This window comes from Saccostrea cucullata, unplaced genomic scaffold (genome assembly GCF_032062105.1).
Source record: "Saccostrea cucullata isolate Sc308-1 unplaced genomic scaffold, CSIRO_AGI_Scuc_v1 ctg12371, whole genome shotgun sequence".
NCBI lineage: Eukaryota > Metazoa > Mollusca > Bivalvia > Ostreida > Ostreidae > Saccostrea > Saccostrea cuccullata.
Window position 1 is genome coordinate 8,681 of NW_026928953.1, and position 25,117 is coordinate 33,797.

General features: G+C 34.5%; 1 protein-coding gene across 2 annotated transcripts; it reads left to right on the top strand.

The window, feature by feature from the left end:
- Nucleotides 1-2,993: 2,993 nt before the first annotated feature.
- On the top strand, nucleotides 2,994-24,882 carry LOC134279378 (alpha-mannosidase 2x-like). Of its 2 annotated transcripts, XM_062761777.1 has the most exons (4): nucleotides 2,994-3,118; nucleotides 5,820-5,928; nucleotides 17,671-18,281; nucleotides 21,174-24,882. In XM_062761777.1, the coding sequence occupies exons 3-4, from the start codon at nucleotides 17,739-17,741 to the stop codon at nucleotides 23,925-23,927; spliced, it is 3,297 nt and encodes a 1,098-aa protein (XP_062617761.1). In that variant the 5' UTR covers nucleotides 2,994-3,118; nucleotides 5,820-5,928; nucleotides 17,671-17,738; the 3' UTR covers nucleotides 23,928-24,882. The 2 variants fall into 2 exon arrangements, with proteins under 2 accessions (XP_062617761.1, XP_062617760.1); XM_062761776.1 differs by lacking the exons at nucleotides 2,994-3,118; nucleotides 5,820-5,928 and adding an exon at nucleotides 9,944-10,358.
- The last annotated feature ends 235 nt before the right edge of the window (nucleotides 24,883-25,117 follow it).

Here is a 25,117-nt window from a genome sequence, read left to right on the forward strand (position 1 = left end):
AAATTTTCATTTTGTAATATGCTTTGTGATGCATTTTCCCCCAGGATACCATAGTCTAAGCAAGTATTGATTTAGGTAAATACCCTTTTAATACCCATGTATGATAGGTTTACATCTAATCTTGATTTTAAGGCATCAGATCACGTTCACTGGGTCTGAAATAGCCAGAACTCAGATTTCCAAGTAGGCAATTATTCCATTCTTTGTACCTTTTGATGTGAAAGGTTATCTCCCTTTAAGAACCATTTATCTTCTCCTGTCTGCAAAAACATAATGGGAAATGTCAATTGACCATTTGAAGAGATTCAGCCTTGGAGTCTGATTTGTAAAACAAGGCTAAGTGATTTTTTTTCTGGAGCTTTTGCAGAGAGCCAAGAAAATATTATCATTGGTGTCTGATATATAAGCTTAGCTATTTTGTGGGATTGAGGAGTCAATGTTGTTCAATGTTGTTTTTCTTTCCTCTGTTTTGGCAATTTTGATATTTGTTGTCAAGTCTTTGCAGAGTGTAACCTCAGATATATCAATTGTTCATAAAATGGTTCTTTGTCTGAACGCATCGGTCAACTCATCGGTCATTAGTCTGGATTTCTGTCCTCATGCATGTTGCAGTATGATGGATTTAAAAATAAAGATAACATTCAAATTCTCTCTGCTAGCAAGTTACAATGCAAGTTTCAACTCTGATCATTACATCCTGCACATGTTACAGTCACAGGTTAATATCCAGTGGCTGTTCAAAATTTTTCAGATATCTCAAAAATTCAGGATAATTATTTATTAAGTTCAATGATCAAGTTAGGACCATGCACTTATTGTATACGATAACTACAATATCATGATTTTTTCTTCAACCATGAAGTCAAATCTCCTGGTACACTGTGACCAATTTCTTTCCTCAAACCATGAAAGTTTGACTCAGTTAATGAAAGTTGATATGTATGGCCAAAAATGTTAGAATTAGCAAGACAACTAGTGTAAATGATACCTGTATGGAAAATATGATATTTAAAACCTTTTCCAACAAGCAGTATAATAACAAAGCAGTGAGCTACCAGCATTTGTGATACAGTGGACCCTCATATATCCGGACGCCAGATATCCGGATGCTTCAGTATCCGGACGATTTTTCATGGGAACGAAATTTTTAAATGTTATATTGTCTTGTTTAACTGGTGATTCAGATATCCGGATGCTTCACATATCCGGACAAATTTACTGGGAACCAAAGCGTCCGGATAAATGAGGGTCCACTGTATATGTATAATTTCACAAAGATTCTTTTCCCCTGTTGTGCTTGGCATTGACATATTTATGGGGGATTTTCACACGTAAAATGCAGTATATCAAAACCCTACCAGTAAAAAACAAAAAGCACAAAAAACTAGATCATCTTCTTTAATAAATTTAAATTGTTGACCCTAATAATCAAAAACTCTTCAAAACCCCTCACACGTTGGTATGTGAAACTTGTCTTAATTAAAGCATTTTATTAAATCCGTTGCAGAGATAAAAACTGCCTGATTTTTTTGGCTGTGTTTGATGTGTAATAAGCCTAATTGAAGGAGATGAGTGAGAATCTAGAATCATGGCATTTCAGAGTAATCTTTATGTGTTTTATTTATCCCTGGAACTTGTACTCCGACTTAAAATTTTCTATAAAGTGGCCTGTTTTTTTCTTATCAGAAGCACATGGCATTAATTACAAATTATCCAAGAGACAGGAATATAAAATGCTGTGGTTTGCAATATTAATAATTTCTCTTTTTTTAAATGTAAGCTTATGATTAAAGTATTTTTGCAGTGTACCTCCCCCAAATGATTTGAAAAAGCTGTTTCAAATGAAATTGCCAGGAACTGCTAAATGGGTTTTATTTCCAGAACTAGCTTATTTTAGAAACCCAATTTTGTTTGATCTCAGCACTGCTAAATTTCTGTGCATATTTTTTGCAATTTACAACCTGCCTGACAGCATTAAATGCTTTAACTTTAAAATTATATAAATCAAAAGTAAATTTTTTGAAAATAAACGGACTTAAATCGTACTTGGTAAAATATAGTGTAAATACATGTAGAAGAAGTGAAATTAGAAATCAAAAAGATTTTTTTTCTTGATAAATAATTTACAAAAAAATATATGCTTAAAACTTTGAAATTTGAGCAGAAATCATACTGCAGATGCTAATATTTACATTTTAGCTTTGCCATAAATTTTATAACATCTTGAAATACCAGCCGGGAAACCAAAACAAACATAATTTCTCAGATGTACACAGTTTTAAATAAAGCCAGATATGCTCCTTTTTATATAAACGAGGCAGTTGTTTTTCCTCGATTTCTTTGGTATTTTTATACAATTATTTCAGCACCTTGCATTTTCTTATGACTCATAGTGATTTAAAAAGTTGCAGCCATATGTAACATTGCATCGTTTTTGGATCTTTAGATTATACTCCCTCAGATTTACTTACCCGTTTGTTTATGGAACAACAAACAATTGTGGCATTGGATCTTGAGAAAAATGTTGAGAATTCTTTTACCTTACAAAGTTATCATTGTAAAGATAATGACATGCATACAGATTGATAAACCTTGCATCCATGTTTAATCTGAGTAAATTAAAAGAGACAGTCTCACATAAAATAGAGACATCTTACATTCATAATCTTGTTCTGAAAATGAGTAATGCATGTAGTCAATTTTTGATTGACATTCAAAATATTTCTCTTTGTGACTTTTGTTCTGAATTTCTTTTTGTAAAGGGTAAATTGCAATTGAGAGGGAAAAATAATAGATTTTTCAATTGTCCCCACAATATAGGCTCTTTTGCTCCCTAAAATATCAAGACTCTTTCCACATAGAAAAGAGAGGAATCTAGAGGCGTAACACATTATTTTTCCAATACTGAGTCGCCAATCACTAATTCTTGCTTCCCTACATGGCACTACAGTATTGGAGACATGAAGCAGCGAATTTGATCACCTTTGGGGTATCCCATGCATTTCAATTATTGATGAAGTAACTGTCATTTGTTGCTGTTCTCGATGACTCTATACAAGTATATGCGTAATTAATTAGGATGAAGAACTCTCATAGTGTTGCCTATTGTTTTTAGCAGGTAAGAAATATGTATATTTTGCGGAAACTTTTATTGAAGATTTTAGTGCTCTATACTTCTGGTGCTTGAGAATTTTTAGTACGGCATAAAATTGTTCTGTTTGCAGGCAGTTGTTGAAGCTAAGAAAATTATGAGGTAGTTATGCACATCTGACTGCTAGTTTTTCACAGGAATAGAGCCATCATATCCTTCTAATCTAAATGAAAGGATCATGGATTAGAAAATGAAACTGTCATTTTTATGCAAGCAGATGGTCATGATGAGCATCATAATTAAATGTTGGCACAAATTTAAAGGATTTTTTCCCTGAAGTCAGTTAAAATATCAAATCTATTTGCAATTAAGACATACTAAAAATTTGTTTGATTCTGAACACTATAAAGGCGAGTGGAAGCAGATGTTTTGGGTTGTTATTTCTCACACAACTTTCAAGTTTTCTTCAGTAGCCAGCTCCTTGACTTAGATCTTATCTAATGTGTTTGTAATATGCTATAAATTCTCCCAAACCTTTGTGAAAACAGTAATTCTAGCAACTTGTCAGCAATCTGTTTTTTCTCAAAAGTACAAGGTAAATGCATGCTCAAATTGGAAAGTGGTCTTAAATGCCTTCCAAATCAGAAAAGGGGGGTGGGGGTGGGGGTAACAATTTTAGTTGATGTTGCTCATTAAATTTTGTAAATTGAACATTTCTTTTTTTCACATTTTGTACTTCATGATTTATGAAACTTGGATTTCTTCTGCAATTGTGTAAAAGAACACAAAGATTTTGATTCCTCTGCTCTTAGTATTTCTTAAGTTAGTACTTATTGTACCTGTTACATAAAAATTTTACTAGTTTACTAGTTTTACCATTCTACTAGTTGCTTCAATCAAATGTGTGACTAAAAATGAGTATACTTCTAAGATGTAAGGAAAAAATACACATATTAATAGCAGGATATTGCAGGATGTTTCAGGATGTTCTGAAATACTGATAGGTACCAACCAGTGGAATGGAGCCTGTCTTAGAGGCTGCAGATTTATTTTATACATGCAGCTGTAACTTAATCAGTGAAGTTTATTAAATCATATCATGCCAATTATTATCAATTAGGTTTTCCTCTTTCCTGACAAAAGCTATTCCAGTTAAGACGAGATTATTACACCTAATTACCATCACTAATTAGGCTTAAAAATTGCCCTCAACATATTTTTAATCATCTTTTGGTATAGCATTAGTTACAGCCTGTGCCACAAAGATTATACAAATGATTCAAAGGACCATTTCATTGATTTATCCTTTTTTCTTCCCTCTGTTGTTATATATTCTCAGTAATCCGTGGGGATTTTCAGACGAACCTTGCATGTCATCATTAATTTCATAACATAAGACTTTTTTGATGAAGAAATACAGCTATTCTCTGTTGTCGTTTTTATATATATTTATTTACACGAGGCCATATTTTCTAGGCCAGGGGCATCCAATTTCATTAAGTATATATTAAAAGGATTTCTTCCCCAAAGCAAAAAAAATATTAAATCGCTATCTGATGATCGCATTGTAGCCTTAGTTTAAGGCCAGACTGTTTATCTCCTAAAGTTGGGGAAGACCGTGACACCATGTAAGCAATTTACTTAAGAATTAATTGGAGTCACACTGGAAGACAGCTAGGAAACTGTTAATTCATTTAGCGGGAAGCAGGAGAAAGAATTAAGACAAAACTTTATTTTTAGAATTTTTCAATCCGAACTGACAACATTAACCCACATTGATCATCACAGAATATCGCTCTCTTCTGACACAGTCTTAGGTTTTTTTTTGTAGAATTACGAAGTGTTGATGTATGAAATCAGAGATAGAAATGGTGTAGCAAAAGATATATTTTCTTTGTTTCAGCGTGCTTATAGCGTAGCTCCTAGACATGGAAAAAAAACAAGTTTATTTTTCTTAGCAGAGATGGATAGATGCAAAAGAAGTTGATCGTTTGGAAGATGACATGGCAGCCAAACAAGAAAAAAAACAACATAATTTTACGCTGGTTTACAATGTGTATTTCTCCTGACGCCAAGGTGTAAGAAGTAATTAAAGGGTGGTCCTAAGTTAGAATAACAGATGCACTGGCAGGATTCTCAAAGAAAGAAAAACAGCTTCTGTCGAGTAAAAATGGATCATGGAACAAATATGAAAAATGTCGATCGGCATATATATCAAAGAAACTGTCATTTTTGAGAGTCATGGTTATGTTTTTCTAAGCCACAGAAAATATAGCCAATTGGGCAGATGTAAAATTAGTGTACAAGCCAGGTTTATCTTGAAAAGTTTAGAGTGTAATGCCAACTATTTCCTAGATTTAGGGGAATCTAATAAGTAACATAGATACCGCTCAAATTAACATGTTTTTTAGGTAATAAAATGTCACTTTCCCTGAACTTCAGCCCCTGCCAACAGAATTAATGAACAAAGAAGGAGCTGTTTGTTGGATGTCATTTCTATCTCTTTTAGAACCATTTTTCGGTTGAAGCATGTTTTCCCATGTCAATCTGACACTCTCCATTGCAGAACTCGGCTGGTTGGAGAACAGTAATGGCCGCAGACGTGTTTATTTCAGCCATTTACTCATTAAATCATAAAAGCCCGTTTACACTTTGGTGCTGATGATAACCACATGCCTGGCATATTGTTTGATACACTTTTGGTGGAGATGTTTATTTTCTTTTTTAGACAATATAATAACAGCGGGCAGTGAGGTGACGGGGAGGTTCATGGCTGCCCTGAGTGATGTATGGTCAGTTAGGAGTCCAGCAGAAGACTGAGGCTTAGGATGATATTGGTAAGAGTCGGCAGGTCATTGCTTCCTCAGCAACCAAAGAGGATTCTTATGGACAATGGATTCTTATGGATATAGACAATGGAAAACCAAACCCTAGACCATGATTTATGAAGTGGGAAATGCAATTATGCAAATGCCCCCCTTCCTTCCTGTAATTATTCTCATGTTATTAATAAAAGTTACAAACTTCAGACAAAGCAATACAGAATTCCCCCTATTCTTTTATTTGCAGTAATTTATTTTAACTTTAAACTTTTGCCTTGATGTCAGTGAGATGCAGTTTTGGTGTACAAATTTTCAAATTTTATAGAAGTTGAAAATTTATTTCTTCATTTCATTGATCACTGACTACAAATATTAATCCTGTACTCTAAAGCAACAAAAATAAATACTTCTATAGGATTTGAAAATAAAGCCATGTTGAACCATTCCTTGAACTTGCAGGAATAAAAACAATATAGATATATTGACACGAAATGGTTTCTGAGTTTGACAATATAGCTGGTCATAAAATTTTTATGATATATCCAGCAGGAACAACAACATTAGATGATGTAGTGAGTGCATTAGGAAATGTGCGCTTTTTAGCTCACCTGAGCCGAAGGCTCAAGTGAGCTTTTCTGATCACATTGTGTCCGTCGTCCGTCCGTCTGTCCGTCCGTCTGTCCGTCTGTCCGTAAACTTTTCACATTTTCGACTTCTTCTCAAGAACCACTGGGCCAATTTTGACCAAACTTGGTACAAAGCATCCTTGGGTGAAGGGGAATTTAAATTGTTAAAATGAAGGGACATATCCCCTCGCAAGGGGAGATAATCAAGAAAAGACAAAAATAGGGTGGGGTCATTAAAAAATCTTCTTCTCAAGAACCACTGGGCCAGAAAAGCTGAAACTTGTGTGGAAGCATCCTGGGGTAATGTAGATTCTAAATTGTTCAAATTATAACCCCCGGGGATTGGGTGGGGCCACAATGGGGAATCAAAGTTTAACATAGAAATATATAGGAAAAATCTTTGAAAATCTTCTTCTCAAGAACCACTGTGCCAGAAAAGCTGAAACTTATGTGAAAGCATCTTTGGATAGTGTAGATTCTAAATTGTTCAAATCATAACCCCCGGGGATTGGGCGGGGCCACAATGGGGAATCAAAGTTTTACATAGAAATATAAAGGAAACATCTTTGAAAATCTTCTTCTCAAGAACCACTGGGCCAGAAAAGCTGAAACTTATATGGAAGCATCCTGGGGTAGTTTAGATATTGAATTGTTAAATCCAAGAACCCCGGGAGTAGGGCGGAGCCACAATAGGAAATCCAAATTTTACATAGAAATATATAGAAGAAATCTTTAAAAATCTTCTTCTCAAGAACCACTGTGCCAGAAAAGCTGAAACTTATGTAGAAGCATCTTTGGATAGTGTAGATTCTAAATTGTTCAAATCATAACCCCCGGGGATTGGGCGGGGCCACAATGGGGAATCAAAGTTTTACATAGAAATATATAGGAAAAATCTTTGAAAATCTTCTTCTCAAGAACCACTGGGCCAGAAAAGCTGAAACTTATGTGGAAGCATCCTGGGATAGTGAAGATTTTAAATCATACAAACCATGACCCCCGGGGGTTGGGCGGGGCCACAATGGGGAATCAAAGTTTTACATAGAAATATATAGGAAACATCTTTGAAAATCTTCTTCTCAAGAACCACTGTGCCAGAAAAGCTGAAACTTATGTGGAAGCATCCTAAGATAATGAAGATTTTAAATTGTACAAATCATGACCCCCGGGGATTGGGCGGGGCCACAATGGGGAATCAAAGTTTTACATAGAAATATATAGGAAAAATCCTTGAAAATCTTCTTCTCAAGAACCACTGTGCCAGAAAAGCTGAAACTAATGTGGAAACATCTTTGGATAGTGTAGATTCTAAATTGTTCAAATCATAACCCCCGGGGATTGGGCGGAGCCACAATGGGGAATCAAAGTTTTACATAGAAATTAATAGGAAACATCTTTGAAAATCTTCTTCTCAAGAACCACTGGGCCAGAAAAGCTGAAACTTATGTGGAAGCATCCTGGGGTAGTGTAAATTCTAAATTGTTCAAATCATAACCCCTGGGGATTGGGCGGGGCCACAATGGGGAATCAAAGTTTTACATAGAAATATATAGGAAAAATCTTTGAAAATCTTCTTCTCAAGAACCACTGTGCCAGAAAAGCTGAAACTTATGTGGAAGCATCTTTGGATAGTGTAGATTCTAAATTGTTCAAATCATAACCCCCGGGGATTGGGCGGGGCCACAATGGGGAATCAAAGTTTTACATAGAAATATATAGGAAAAATCTTTGAAAATCTTCTTTTCAAGAACCACTGGGCCAGAAAAGCTGAAACTTATGTGGAAGCATCCTTGGATAGTGAAGATTTTAAATCATACAAACCATGACCCCCGGGGGTTGGGCGGGGCCACAATGGGGAATCAAAGTTTTACATAGAAATATATAGGAAACATCTTTGAAAATCTTCTTTTCAAGAACCACTGTGCCAGAAAAGCTGAAACTTATGTGGAAGCATCCTAGGATAGTGAAGATTTTAAATTATACAAATCATGACCCCCGGGGATTGGGCGGGGCCACAATGGGGAATCAAAGTTTTACATAGAAATATATAGGAAAAATCTTTGAAAATCTTCTTCTTAATAGCAACTGGGCCAGAAAAGCTGAAACTTATATGGAAGCATCCTGGGGTAGTGTAGATTTCAAATTGTCTAAATTATGATCAGTGGGGTAGGGTGGGGTCACAATATGTATTACAAGGGGTAAATCTAGTAAAGGACAGAATTGTCAAAGCTTCTCAGGTGAGCGATGTGGCCCATGGGCCTCTTGTTTATTATTTCCGCCGTAGGTATTAAGAAACTGATTACACTCCGACATGTGAAACGGTAGTATCGTAATACTTATTGAATACAGCATAAAACGTTGAGATGGCCAACTTCCTTTGATCTGTGGTGATGAGTGATTTTGTCAGCTGATATGCTGGTTTGTTGTCTTTTTTTATTCATTTTGTTTTGTTTCACTTATTGCTGCTTAGTAGCTTTATTTCTCTTTAGGTGCCAAACTTGTCAGAATTAATGTCAATGAAGGGTACCCTAAAGTTATAATAAGTAAGGTCTCTCCTGTATTCATTGCTGTAGGATTTGCTTTTTTCATCCATTATTGATATTCTTGTCACTTTGATGAAGAAAGACATGCACAGAAGCAATCTTTTGCAATGATCTTCTTGCTTAAAAAATGAGCAACGTGTGTTAGAGCTTTATATAGAAAAGATCTTTTTTTCTGCAGGTGTTTTAATTTAGTATCGTGAGAAAGTGATTTAATATTTTTATGTTTTGTTCAAGTTAAAAGTACAAAAGCATGTATTAACAAAAATTTAAAAAATCTTTTTTAGAAACTTTATATATCCTTGAATCTAACAGATGGTTTCCATGCTTCAAGATGGTGGTAGCCACCTTGTTCTTTTCAAGAACAATGCAGGAGTTCTGGATTATATTATAACTTTTTTTTTTATCAGATGCTTTCATTTAATTTTTGAACATTCTATTGGCAGTTATCCTTTTTTTGATCTATATAAAACTTGAAACTGTTTTTTTCCTCCAAAATTTAACCTTAATTTATCATTCTGTTAATAAAGTAGGTGTATTTTTATTGTTATTTCAATTTTTTGTTCCAAACAATATATGATAATGTAAGTAAATTAGCTCATGGTGAGAATGGTTGCATCACAATGATAATATCAGAGTTAAAACACATGTAAAGCCTCATTTCCAGACAGAAAATCTGAGAGGGCCAATCAGAAATCTGACATGGCAACAGGCTTATCTCTCCTTCCAATCCTAGAGAGCCACAGATATAAATATTGAGATTTTTTTCTGAAAGAAAAATATTCTCACTTGACGATTTTTAGGAGGGAAATATGTATTTTCCAACAAAGAACAGATGTGCATTTGTAGGGTAAATACAAGTTTCCAGATGATATCAGTTCCTAGTTTGTGATTGTATTTGCTCCTCAAGAAGTGGGTCTGTTTGTAACACTATCCTGGTCAAATAAATAAGAACAAGAAAAAGAGAATACATATATTGGGGAGTGGGATAGCTGTTCTCATTGGCCGGCTTGCTTCGGAGGTTGAATCAGAACACTCCGCTCTAGTTGTAAAATCAGTAATGGCATTTCTTGTGAAGAAAATGACTCTGACGACCACTGTGTGATTTAATATTAAGTTTGTGTGGAATATCTCTTACGTCTACTTTGATTTACTTTTGAAGATCCCAAGTTGCTTTTTTTTGTTGTATCCCTCAAGAATGACATGTGTGAAGAAAATGATAAGAAACTTCAAGGAATTTTGTTAAAAAGGATGGCTTTAGACACCATGAAATTATCAGGTTGGTTTTAAGCAATCTTCTATTTGTCATTCTTTCTTGAACACTTAATTATTCATGTGTATTTTATTAATGGATTTAAACAAAATTGATTTTCTTTTAAGATGACATATTTAAAAATACATAGTAAAAAAAGGTTTATATTGGTGAAGCTGTGGTTATAAATTGCTTTCAGATTGGTACTTATCATTTTAAATTATTCTGAATCAGATAAATATTTGCTCACTACTTGAAATCTCCACTACAAAACAAAAAGTAATTTCATTATAATGGATATTGGTTTGGAAATTGGAAGAGCTATAAAGTATTGACACTTTATTTTCAATATTAATAGATGAATTTTCAAATTGTGATCTAGCTAGTGGGTACTTCAGTTAAGAGATGGGGGTCACCAGCCTTTAAATTAAAGCTCACTTGAGATGATGTTTTTAAGTAATTGATCCATGGTTTATCCTGTAGAGCTGAATTGGATGCACAATGAAGGAGTGGTGTAAACTTCACTTTACATTCATCATTGTGGATTGTATAAGTAGAGTCTCGCAGACTTCTAACAAGTAACTTCATTAACTTTTTAGCAACAGAACTTTTTTGGCTGTCAAATTAAAAGAGAAAATTGGGTTTAAAAAAATCCCAAGATCAAAAGATTAAACTGATAAAATATTTTTATTTTCAGTGTTTGTTTAATCTAGTCCATGAGGAACGGAACACATTTTCTATTTATTTTAGTAATGGAGGGAACCATCAGTAATTCCCCTAAGTTATTGTCTCTATCAAGTTCTGTGTTTAAGCTAATCTGTTTGGGATCCATAGAAAATGGATAGAAAAAAATATTCTTATCTAGTATTCTGTCTTTTTTCCACCAAATCCTATTGAATCATTTTCAAATGGTTCACTTTGTTCTGACAAAAGTAAATAATGATTAAATATATTAGATTTATTGAATGTGAAGAAATGTAATGCATCATCACCACAAATTCTGATTAATTGTATTTATTCTAAATTTGACTTCATCTATTTTGATTACAATACAGTTTTTGGAGGGTCTTAGTCCATTATCTAGGTCGAAAAATCCTACCAACTCTGTTTCATCCATTATATGAAACTGTGACTGAAGAATGTGATCACTGAGAATGTAATCACTTTTTTTCTTATTATGGGATGCACCATTTTAAAAAAACCTCATTCAAAATCTTTCTCCTAAAACTCAGCTGATAAACTTTGCTAACATATAGATAAACCACTAACCCCAATGAGGATGAATTAAAAAATGCTTACTTTTAAGAAATCTTTGGAATTTTTTTTTTTTTTTTTTTGAAAACGTTGAAAATTTTAAATGATCCACTTGTCAGTTTTTCGGCCCATGATTGTTGCCAGAAAAACATGTTCATTCTCAGAAATTATCTGGCCTCCTATCTCCCAGGAGTTATCTCCTATTTATATAACTTTTTATCAGGCCTTGTGTTTATCACCCTATCCTCAGGGGGTACTGCTTCTAATGGAAGGGGCCCATCCTTCCCCCTAATCTCACAATAAGACCCAGTATGCATGCTTGCATAATATCTATGTATCTTCTTCCTCGCACATGTCTGGTATAATTTCATATTTAAAGTCTCATTCACCTTCAATATCTATGTTTTTTCCCAAAGATTTCAAAAACTGATTTATATTTGGAAACTCCCGTGCCTATTTCCTGCTGAGTTAACAACTGTACATTGAATCTTAACATGCACATTATGTAAAAATATTGAAGGTATAACAGTGGCTTCATTCATACAACTGTACCTTATCAAGATCTTTTTAGCATATGCCATTAAATCATGCTTATTGCATTAATTCAAAGTATGAGTAATTCAAGAGGCATAGTGTGCCTGCAGAAGGCCTAGACAAGGCTGGAAAAGCAACATTTTTGGTAAGCTTGCTCCAGGTTTCTGAAGACGGTTTAATGCAATGTTCTCAAACAGTATTATATTTGAATGCAATAAAAAAAACTTTCTTCCCCCTGCTTTGTCCTTGCTAGGGGTGGCAAAAGTTAATTAAGTTGATGAAAAGATGCCTGTATCAGAGAATTGGTGCTGTATCAGAGTTTGGGTGCAATATTAATGATGCAGTAAAGGAATGGAGATAGTATTCGCATGTCAGGACCTGGTGTAATTACCTCTGGTATGCAGCAAGAGCAACTCCACTGTGATAAGTATGGGGTAGTAAATACATAAGAATTAATTAACTAGTCTTAGTGACCTTAATTAAATTAATGGAATGAAAGAATTTTTTTCTGTCTTTTTCTCAGAGGAACCTTGTGTCATTAATGTTACAATGGATAATTTGTGTATGATCGATGCACTTAAGGCATTAAGGATAGTATGAATTATTTGTAGATATACATATGGATGGTACCAAAAGGCAGGAAATAGCTCCCATATGGGTTTTTAAAAAAAACAACTGTCCTTCCCAATCATTACCTTGAACTCTATTGACTCAGTTAGTTTCATCAGTAATAATACAGCTTCCCAAGGGGGTATTTGAAATTTATTCTTTGTCTCCGTTTTCTTACTTCCCTGGGTTTGCTCTTCTAGTTTTTTATCTTAGATTATACTAAATGTCACCGATGTTAAGAAGTAAATTAATTAGTGCATTTTGTTCAGTTGCTGTATTGTCAGACTACGGAAGCAGATGTATCTGATTGAAGTGCAGGCTCAATGTATAATAGTTTCCATTCACAACTCAAGATGGTTCAGTATGCATTGAATGACAAATCGGAATATATTGTACTTAAATGAAATCCCCTGGTATGTCACCTCGAAAATAATCGGAAGAATATTTTTCTTGCTTTACTATTTCCAGGTTCCCTGTTACATTGTGATTACTTAAAACTTAATCTGCCTTTGTTTTTGGATTGTTTATTCTTTACACCATCCTTTAGAATAGAGGGGAACTGGAGATAGAAAAATGTTTCAGAGTAGAAGAAGACACAGATGCATTTATGAATCCCCCATTTTTCAAACTCAAATTGCCTACAGAAATACATGTGTATGATTATTATCAGAAGACTTGTTTCTTTCACTTCTTTTCATGTTTTGCAGAAAGAAATGGGTGCATCTTCTTTCAATGTGATCATTACCCAGCATTAACTGTGTTAAAGATTTTACCAAGATTATAATTTCATAAACATCTAAAGAAATTACTTAATTAAAATCATTATACTAATTTTACGAGCATAGACCACCTGAAGTAAGGAATTATCTAGATAACCCATGAAATAATCACACACAGCCCATCACGAAACATTTATCTGATTATGTTTAAAAAATCAGGCTTTTAGAGTTCAACTTTGGTATCAGAAAATTTTCATACCATTTTTTTCCCCTTTGCCTGAGATAAAAATAACACACATGTTCAACCATACAAACAGCAGTGATCTGTATTTTAGGGGCAGGCCATTTTATCTTTATACGATATGCATCATTTCAACCTGAAACGATGTGAATCAATGCTTAAGTATTTTATTAAGTTCATTTAAAGTCGAGTTTCTGGGGAATTTCACTTCCTACTTATTTTGTCAGGCCGGGATATAAGGAAATGGCAATTACCGTCAGAGAATCAAATGGGAAGGGCACAGGGGGCCTTAAGATTTTTTTTCATTTTTATTTGTTTTTAATTCACACTTTCTGATAAACAGGATTAAGAGAAAGATTTTATAGAAATGAATCTTAGTATATTGCACAGATATGATTTTTAATGCATTTCAAATGAGAGATATTTTGGTCAGTTTTCAATCATCAAGAACTGAGGTTATGTAAGTATTTGTAAAGAAGGATTTCTCTAATGTTGTTTCAGACATTGCTAAAAGAACTCATCTGCTGAATGGCCAGTTCTCTGTTGTATTCTAGCAACTATGGTTTACATGCAGTAACTAGAACTGTCAAGACAGCATAAGGCATCCTTGGTCACAAAAGACATACAAAAGAGCCTTAATATCTAAAACTTGTAGGAAGTTCTGTTTGTGCTGATGCAAATATAACACCCCTTTTTTGGCAGCAAGCAGCAGTCTTGGAAATGGTATGAAGCAGCATAGTGAGGACATATTTGTTAGGTATTTTTACAGTTTCCATTTTATAAGATTCTAAACATACATTAATCTTAAAGAATCTCAATTATATTTCACCTTGTGTGGATTTTTTTTATTTTTTTGCCAAATATCTACAGGTGTTTCTCTCAACCAACAGTAAAGCTTGATGAAAAACAGTCTCTGATTTATAACTTCATTTTTTGAGTTAAATAAAAAAATAGAAAAGAGAGAAACAAAATTTGGAGGTAAGAAAGAGAGATGTGTGAATGACTAGAGACTGCCAAGAGAGATGAAGCCCCAGGTATCTGAAGGTTTTAATGGCACTGTTCCTCCACCATTATGCCAGCAGGCTCAGATGTAAAGATGTTCATCCCTGATAAGTTCTCAGAGACATGACTGTTTATATAATGGCCCAACTCAGTGATTTATAGAGGGCTTACTGAGTTTTGTACAACCGGATGCAACTTTGGTATCTTTAATGTCAATTAAATGAAGTTTTACACAAGGTTAGCTGCTTATAAGCTGTTCTTTAACAGTGATCTCATCTGAGCCATTAATCAGTGGAAAACTAAACCTACTGATGACCTTGGATAGAAGTTTGTCTGTTGCTCACTTAGGATTCAAAGTACATTCCCCAGCTCGTAATCCCATAAAGCCAGCCCTGAATTATTTACTGTTTATACCAGAACCATGCTAGTAAACTGTAATTAAAATCCTCACACAGTTTTAGTCATAATAACTGAAAATTGACATAGAGTGAGCTTTTACAATAATAAGTTGATAAATTTTAATGCATTGATTGATTTCCCCCCTGTAAGCTTATTGAAGACAACACTCCTAGGAGGATAATTTAGTTTGCATTTATATTCTTTGGAACTGAAAAGAGAATTTTCCAATTACTTTATTATTCATTCCCATTGTTCTACTGAATTATTATGTCTGCCTGTTTGGTCAATTTTCAGGAACAAAAGGAGTCTCGTTTTTAGCTGCTGAAGATGAGAATAGTCTCGCAGAAATCTTTGGCCACTTCCTTAAAAGAATAAATTTTTTTAGTCACACATCTTTCCGACAGGAATATTCCCAGTCTGCAAGATTTTTCGGGTCATATCGTACTTGGCTAATAATTGATTACCCAAATTTGTGAAGTTGTTATTCCTCCTGTAGCCATCTCAGAGATTGGCCCCTTGTTAGTTGCTGAAATGACACACTTTTTCTTGGCTGGTGTCAGATTGTCATTTTCTGGACGGAGCGGGCAAATTAAGCCAAGTCTGTGATGGGTCTGTTGTCTTTTTTTGAACTTTCCTAGTAAAAGCTTTGATGAAGATAAACATCAAGACACAGGATAAACCAAATGTCTCTTTTGCATGATGCGATGTTAGAATATGTACACAATTTGTGAAATTACAGCAATAGTATGCTTTGTGAACAATTAATGGTGCATATACAATTATTTGCTACATAAAACTAATGATCTGTAATTGTCCTACAGGAATATTTATTGGAGGACCGTCACCCTAAACACTGTGCAGTGGATCTTCACAATTTATACAAATTCTCTTTCATTATTTCATTTTCATAATGATTTATGTAATTATGAGCAGAGATACATGTGTATTCCTGTCATAGAAAAAAGGCCTGCTAAATTATGGGTCTATACCTATTGAAGAAAGATCACAGTTTTTTTTTTTTTTTGGACTTTGCAACATACATTGTTTTACTTCTTTAAAAAGACAATGGTGAATGATAAAATTTATACAAAAAACATACTGTAAATCACTTTTTATTCGCGAGAACTTTATTTTCGCGTAATTACGCGAGACAGTGTGCTTGCGAAAATTTCATTCTCGCGTATAATAAAATTCATTAAGATTATATAAAGCAATGATCACAATTCGTGAAAATTTTGTCTCGCTAATAAGGAGTCATTGACAATCTCACGAAAATAAGGTGTCGCGAAAATTAAGTGATCTACAGTAATTGAAAAGAGAATTCATAAGGAAACAGCCTCCTTTGTCTGAGCTATCATGTCTGGACTGTAGTATTGGAAGAGAAATAGGTCTGAGGCTCAAGATTCTGTCTGATTTTAGATCAATGTATTGTGACCCTGACTCAGGTTTTGGGCAAGTTTAAGATCACCAGCAGTACAGAGGCAGAATTTTGATTCAGACAGTAAAGGCAGCATACTTGACACAAGATCAAGGTCATGCCTAACACAAGGTCAAGGTTACTGGAAGGAGCTGTCTAGCAGTTAAAACTGTGTATGTCAGATGTATCTTTTACATTATGTGTACATTTTTGTAGTTCTTTTAGTATATATATGTAATTTAAATATATTTGACACTAATATGAAATTAGTAAATTATATTTAATCAACTTTATCTTCTCTGAGTTGACACAGATATGGAGATGGTTTTCAAAATTACATAACCACAGATTGACAAACTTTTGTAGGTCAGAGGTTGGGTATGAGGCCTATATCTATTTTGGTTTATCTTTGCCACTTGGAATAATAAAATTTAGGCTCTTTGGATTCCCTTGACATTAGAATGCTTCTCTCACAAATGCATACTTAATGTCAATTATATCTTATTTTTAAATCACAAATCAAAAATTTACTTGTTCTTTCAAGTATAAATTGTATGGAATCGATAAATTTTAGATTAAATATTGACTTCAAATCTTGAACATCAGTGCTTGATTCCTATTTGGAGTATGTATAAAAGCTCTATTTCTTTTGTAATCTCTTAGTTCCATGAAATATTCAAGGTTTGTGTTCCATCAAAGATTACATTTGAAATAAGAAACAGGAGATATTTTTTGCTCATTCGCTGATGCCCGCTTTGTGTTGAGTATTTTTATCTAATATGAAAGCTCAGAGGTTTATTTCGTGGAACTAAATGTTGAAATTTCTGGTTTATGGAGTCTTTTATAACATGGTGTCACCGCTTAACAGATGGTTTTTCTCCAAAAGATTAAGAATAGAAACTAAATTTGCAAAAACACCCCAATATATACTTTCCAGCCACTATCTTGAAAATGCTCACTTTTAATTGGAAAGAAAGAGCATTTGTTTCAATTTTTTGGTAGCCTTGAAACTGCTCTAAATTTCCCAAATGGTTTTATAGCTTTAAAAAATGTTGCCTTTTTTGTCTAGCAGTGTATAAATGTTAGAAATATTGATTTGGGTAAATTGTTTTACGTATTTGAGAGCACTGATATAAATTCATCTCATTTTGTCTTTTATTCCAGAACAAGAATTGTCCGATGACAGAACACCAATTGTCCCTTGGCTCCTCGGGAAAGAAAATGATGACAGGATGAAATTTCACCAGAGACTGGTCGCCATTAGTGCTTTTCTATTCCTGGTGGCTACATGTCTCTTGTTCTTGGGAGACATACCTAAAACCATCCAGGGCAACCGAGGCATCCATCATTTGACGTACCGAGAATCTCCACTGAGGGGACTTAAATACGCTAACAATGACCACTTAAATGTCAACAATCAAAAATGTTCCCTGTATGAACACTTGAATGCAGAATCTAATATTTCTCTGGTGGATTTGCGATTGAAGAACAACTATGAATTAGCAGCAGGAGGTGACTACATTCTACCGACATTGACCCCGGGAAGAGAATATGGTTCCAAACTTCGACCTTTGAAGGTCATTGTAATGCCTCATTCTCATAATGACGCAGGATGGCTGCGGACCCTGGAGGAATATTACGTGTACACAACTAAAAATATCCTGAACAACATGGTAGATAAGTTAAGGCTGTACCCCAACATGACCTTTGTGTGGGCCGAGGCTGTGTTTCTTAATATCTGGTGGAATGATCTGGAAGATGACATGAAAGTTCAGGTACGGTATAAAATATTAAACTTTTGTGTGTTAATTATTCAACAGTCTGAAGGATGAGATTTGGTATTTTAAAAGCAGTGGTTGCAAGATTCAAAATTTATATAAAATTAATATACTGTAAACCAACTTTTATTCACGACGACTTTATTTCGCGATTTACCAGGGATAAATTGGTTCGCGACGATTAATTTTCGCGATCATGCCTTTTTTGGATTTGTTTTAATAGACACATACACTTAAATGACCAGTTCGCGGCGAGAAATATTCGTGATGACGAGGCTCTCTGGAACTTCGCGAAAATTTCTCGCATGCGAATAAAAGTTGGTTTACAGTAAATTATTTTTTTAAATATTTGAACATCATTAAAAAAAACACAGGCATCTAAGCAATTTTGTTCCAAAATGAGAGGTGTAGGACATGCTAAATACCTATTCCCCATTTTCAAAAGGTGAGTTATTTCCCCTGAAGGGAACTCTTTTACTGTGTTTAATACGCATGCGCTATAAATAAAGTCACTTCCGCGGACGTTCTTGATGTAAACATGTTCATGGTGTATGCCTCTGTCATATGGAAAAATGTTATTGTGTTTGTGAATAAAAAGAAATCTTAACTGATTCGTATTTTTTTTAATATTGCCCGCTCATAGTCTCTTTCTGGATTTGTATTAATCTGTGTAGTACTATAATAAGGTGCTGTGTGACCCCCCCCCCCCTTACAAAAAAAAAGAAACAAATTACTATTAAAATGCTGATACATATTCGAATAGGCCTATTAAAAAAAACACACACACAAACAAAAAAGCTAATTTTCGGTAGTGGATGTTCTGCAGACGGATCATCATTATTTACAAAATGTGCGGAACAAATTTTTAGTTATAAAGTTTTTACGAATTAATCTAGCCTGCTGCAGCCATATTTTCATTGTATCTCTAGGAATTTTTTGAAGACTGATGACATGTCCATCTACAGTTTTACCTCTGAAATTGCTGCATATACAGCAGTAGTTCGTCTTCCGCTACGGCCTACCGCGATACCAAGAAACTGCGTTTTTGCTCGATTGTATGTCATAACATAGAGCTTTTACTTACAAGAACACATTTGGTGACAATTAAAGGCCTATTTCATTTGAATTAACCGTGTTTCTAGAATTTTCTATTTGTAAAATAATTGATTCACTATTTAGTATTAAAACTTTGAATGGAATTCTAAATGAATAATTTAATCTCATGTGTAACGAAGAAAGACTAATTAAAATAGCATCGAACTGAATTCGTGTTACATATGTCGTTTAAAGTCTGAGCTGCATTTAATCAAAGTTTTAGTGTAGGATCTAAGCAACATGTATATTCCCGAGTAAAATACACATTTTGTTTTAGATCAGAGAATTGAAAGCAGAAACACGAAATTGATACAATAATTTCCTAGCGTATTTCTCGTTAATTAACTGAAAACAATCTTTTCTCAAGTGTTATTTATTTTTTTAAAATCCTTTCAGTGTAAGTACATGTATTTATTTTTATAAGTTATTCTTTTTTTTGCAAAGTGTGTAAATAAACGATATCAGAGAGAGAGACCCCCCCCCCCCCCACACACACACACACACACTCAGTTTATACTACGGTAAAGTTATATAAGGGAAATGTAGTATTGTATGCCAAGGAACTGGTACTGAAATAAGTATTAGCTTTTTCAACTTTGGGCAAGGTTTTTCTTTGCTTGCCAACTTTTCCAGGTAAGAAAAAAATATTTCTTTGGCTAACCCCCCCCCCCCCCCCTTTTAAAGACGATGCTACGTGCCTGGCTAATTCGTATAGCTTTCTAGAAAGGGGGGGGGCTAACAGACCCTTTATAAAATAATTTATTATCTAAAAAAATGCAAACCGTTTCCTTCTTTTAAAATTTTTAAATACAGCCTGTAAGTTGATCACTATTTTGTCGGATTATCGTAACATGTAGTCCGCGGAAGTTATGCTAGTGTTGAAGAGTTCCGATTTTGAGGGGAGATAACTCACTTTTGAAAATGGGGAATAGTATTGGTAAGCTAATAAAAGCTTTTCTTACAGTATAAAGTTTCAGGCATTTGCTGTGTGACATTTGTATTTCATGTTTTCAAAATCTCCAGAACCTGCTTGGCTAATTCTTATCAGAATTGCCACATATCAATCTAGTAGGATGAAGGAGGTTCAGTTTGTTCAAATAAAGTGTACTAATATCTACAGGGAGAGAAAATTTAGAAAAGTGAATCTCTTCAAGAACCATGCTCTTGGCCCAAAATAGAATTTTTTTTTGCTTCTTCATTGTTTCAGAGATTCAAATTTGTTCAAATGGTGGCAACTTTGGCAAAGTGGGATCCAACAAGAATTCAATGTTTAAAATACCAGTAGAAAAATACCGTATTATCCCTATTAACCGCCCGGGCGCTTAGAAAATTGCGAAAAGGGGGCGGTTATTTTGGTATTCTCTTTATAATATTTAAAGTCATATTTTAACTTCAAAAAAATCTTTTGAAAAAAAAGAAATACAAGGAACCACTAAAATAATGTCTAACTTTACTTTCGTTGAAGATCCATCCAAATTATGCTAAATTATTAATTTTCCACTGAGAAATTGGATGATAGACAAGTTTTGTTTTCACTTTCTTCAAATTTTTGATACCATTCTAGATGATTTTAATCACTGTACAGGACCAGGCCCTTATTTCCTGACAATTAAAAAAACCTAAGGGGGCACTTAAAGGGACAGGGGCGGTTAATAGGGATTATAGGGTATAGGGAAAAATATTTATTGTAAAATCTTTTCTAAAGAATATTGCTACAGGTCAAACAACATGTACAATAGCAAAAGTGAAATTTTAATGAAAAATCCATATACAAATATCATTATTTATTTTCAGGTAAGAAGATTGATAAAGAACGGACAGTTAGAGATAGTCAGTGGTGGATGGGTGATGCCAGATGAAGCTTCCACGTCCTACTACTCAATTATAGACCAACTGATGGAGGGCCATCAGTGGATCATGGAAAACCTACAGGTCAAACCCAAAAACAGCTGGGCCATTGATCCATTTGGCCACTCAGGCACAGTTCCTTACTTGTGGAAAAAGGCAGGTCTAGAGAACATGGTCATTCAGCGGATACACCAAGCTACAAAAGGCTCCCTGGCTCAGAAAAAGAGCTTGGAGTTTCTATGGCGACAACCTTGGGACATCAAAGGATCATGGGATATTCTTTGTCATGTGATGCCCTACATGTTGTATACAGTTAAACACACATGTGGGCCAAACCCCTATATTTGTATGATGTTTGACTTTCAAGTTCATAAAAGGAAACATAGAAGAACTTTTGCAGAACCGATTTCATTGAAAAATGTACAAGAGCAAGCAAGGCAACTGTATGAGCAATATCGCAGGAAAGCCAGTCTTTACAACTATGACACGATTCTAGTTCCGCTAGGCGATGACTTCAGATATGATTCAGCTCAGGAATGGGACCAGCAGTATCAGAACTATAACATGCTGATACAGTACATGAACGCCAGAGATGATTGGAGGATTGACGTACAGTTTGGAACACTCAAAGACTATTTTAAAATCCTCAGAAAGTCTGAGAAACAAAAAACAAAACAACACAATGATAAAAATTTCCCCACAGTCTCTGGTGATTTTTTCCCTTATTCTGATAAAAGCAATGCTTATTGGAGTGGATATTTTACCACTAGACCACATGCCAAGAAATTCAGTCGGGAAGTAGAGAGAAATTTACATGCTGCCGATGTCCTGAATACATTAGTAACAGGTTATAGTCAGAAATGGAACGTAAAATACCATACTTATCATGACATTTCCAATTTCCTGCAACAGTCCCGCAGAAACCTAGCTTTATTTCTACACCATGATGCCATCACAGGAACATCAAAAGAGTATGTAATGCAGGACTATGAAAACAAACTTTTCCATTCTTACAATTCTACTCAGAAAGTTATTTCCAATTCAGCCCAGTTTCTTCTCACAGGGGGAAACCTAGAGCTGCCCATGATACTGGAGCCAGAAGAAGTGAAAACATCTTATGACTCAGTGACCAAAAAACGAGTGATACACGTTACAAAAACAGGAGTTCCTGTCATTTTGTTCAACTCGCTGGCGAAAGCCAGGGTAGAATTGACATCTCTTCTGGTAGACACTGATAAAGTCATTGTCAAAACAAGAGATCATGAAGAGATTCCCTATCAACTCAATCCAGTTTGGCAAACTAGTTCATCGGTCCATCATAGTGAATTTGAGATCATCTTTCTGAAAAAATTAGCTGCCTTATCTTTGGAAGTTGTGTACTTATTTAAAGCCGAGGAAGAAATTAAGTCTGTTTACCCAGCAAAAATTTCTATTTTCAATTCCATGGAGTTTAACATTGCTCCAGAATTGGTGTTTGAGAGGGAAAAGCCCAGATATTCTGGGAGTTATCAGACAAATATTCCCCTTGAAAATGAGTATCTGAGAGCCGAATTTGATCCTAAGACAGGTTTACTGACAAGCCTGAAAGATAAAAGAACAGGAAACATAACCAAAATGGATTTGTCTTTCATGCACTACAAATCTCAAGGAAGTGGAGCATACTTGTTCTACCCAAGCGGAGAGGCCAAACCTCTTCATCTAGGGATTCCCATCATCCACGTAATGGAGGGCCCCTTTATGTCCCAGATTGAAGTCGTTCATCCAAATCTGAGACACAGTGTGAAGCTCTTCAGTTTAGCTGCGGAACAGGCCCATGGCCTCCATGTGCAGAACTTCATGGACATGAATGGAAACATAATGAAAAACCTTGAAGACTCAGAAATTATCATGAGATTAGATACTGACATTAAAAATTCAATCTTTTTTACTGATCAAAATGGATTCCAGATGATTGCTCGAAAAAGTAATCCTAACCGGTATGTTGAGTCCAATTATTTTCCAATGACTAATATGGGCATTGTGGAGGATGCTCATAGGAGACTGACTGTCCATTGTGCCCAGTCACATGGGGTAGCTGGGCTACACCCAGGGCAGTTTGAGGTCATGCTGGACAGAAAATTAACGTATGATGATGACAGAGGCCTGGGGGAAGGTGTACAGGACAACAGACCAACACAGACTGAATTTATAATTCAGTTAGAATACAGAGAGGACATTGCAGCAGATACAAACGCTCAGCAGATCTCAAAGCAACATAGCAGTTTAGAATCATTTACATTCCCAACCATTCTAAGTATGCAACTTAATGACTTATTACAGAAGCCTATCATTAAACTATTTACGTCTGTCTCCACAGACATGTTTAGGGAGGAATTCCAACCGGTGGCTTCCCCACTGCCCTGTGATATCAGTCTAGTGCATTTGAGAAACTTGGTCAACTCTGAACTAGATTACACTAATTCCAGTCTAGTGTTGCACCGCAGGGGTTACAAGTGTGGCTTCCCTACCTTAGATGTCCAGTGTACACTAGGTTCATCTGTATCATTATCTTCCATTTTCAAAGACTTGTCAGTGAGCAGTATTAAAGAGGTTTCTCTGACTCACATGTATGATAAGCAAACACTCTCACCCAGTTCAGAGTTAAACATTCCACCCATGGAACTCATAACTGTACAGTTTTCACTGGATAGCAATAGGTAGCAGTTGTACGTTCATCTAGATTATTGGAAATGTCTTAACTTTTATGAAATATCATGTGAATCTTGTAATTAATTATTTGACCATTATTTAATCGGATGATCAATAGAGGATTAAAAATTTAAAAAAAAAAACAATAAAACAAGTAAAGTTATAAAGTCATTATATTAACAGAAGCAGTAGATATTTATGTTTCCTTTTGAAGTAAATCATTTCGGATTAAATGTAAATGAAAGATATTATTGTGCAATATTGTAATGTTCCTATTCATTTCTATGAGGTATTTAATTGTAACTATCCATCATCAGTGTATATTTATGAAGATTAGACTTTCATATTTAGATATAGCCTCAAAGGCAGAAAAGAACCTATTTTTACCATGATATTTTTTGTATATTTTGTTAGAATGCAAAAATTCAATTTCAATATTTTTGAATGTGAAAAATTTTCTTTACATCTTGTCTTAAAAATCTGCACCACCCAATAAATTTTTGCTGTCAAGCAAACCCTTTCATTTACCATATGACCAAATCTTAATTTAATTACTAGTATTTTTGGCATTTAATTTTTTTTCAATTTTCAAACATATTTTGGTGCATATATGCATTTACATGAATAGTCATTGTACATCCTTTATATATGTATGTCTATGAGAGTAAATATTGGCATTATTGTTGCTGTACATGTATGTTTACATTGCAACAAACAAAACGGTGTAAATTTTTTGCATATACACAATTATGATCCTATTTTTTCCCTTTGATTCAAACATTCCACCTCATAACTACATGATCTTGGAGCTTGCATGATCATTGTTTTGTGTATGCAAGTTTGCAGTGTTATATATCAGATGAAATCACGTGTGTTATTGCTACATATGTCATATTCTTGTAATTCTTCCTATATGTTTGTCATTCATTGAATGGATATGTAAAAATAAATAAACAGGAAAAAAGTTGGCCTTTTTATTGTCAGTAGACAAAGTTTTATAACTCTTTCAAGGACAAGAAAGATGCGCATCATCATCAATATTACTCTCTCTCTCTCTCTCTCTCCTTTGTATGAAGGTGATATAAACAAACTGATTAACTCACACTCAGTAGAGGTTTACAGATGAAAACAAATTTCAGAATATGTTAACTTGGTACTAAAAGTGTAATATAAACTTTAAATAAAACAATATACCAAGCCAG

Bases quoted from the DNA above. Each gene is read 5' to 3' on its own strand.
- LOC134279378 (XM_062761776.1), top strand. From the start codon at position 10,283: ATGTGTGAAGAAAATGATAAGAAACTTCAAGGAATTTTGTTAAAAAGG. The intron at 10,359-17,670 runs GTTGGTTTTAAG...CTTTTATTCCAG, and splicing joins AGACACCATGAAATTATCAG to AACAAGAATTGTCCGATGAC. The intron at 18,282-21,173 runs GTACGGTATAAA...ATTTATTTTCAG, and splicing joins AAGATGACATGAAAGTTCAG to GTAAGAAGATTGATAAAGAA.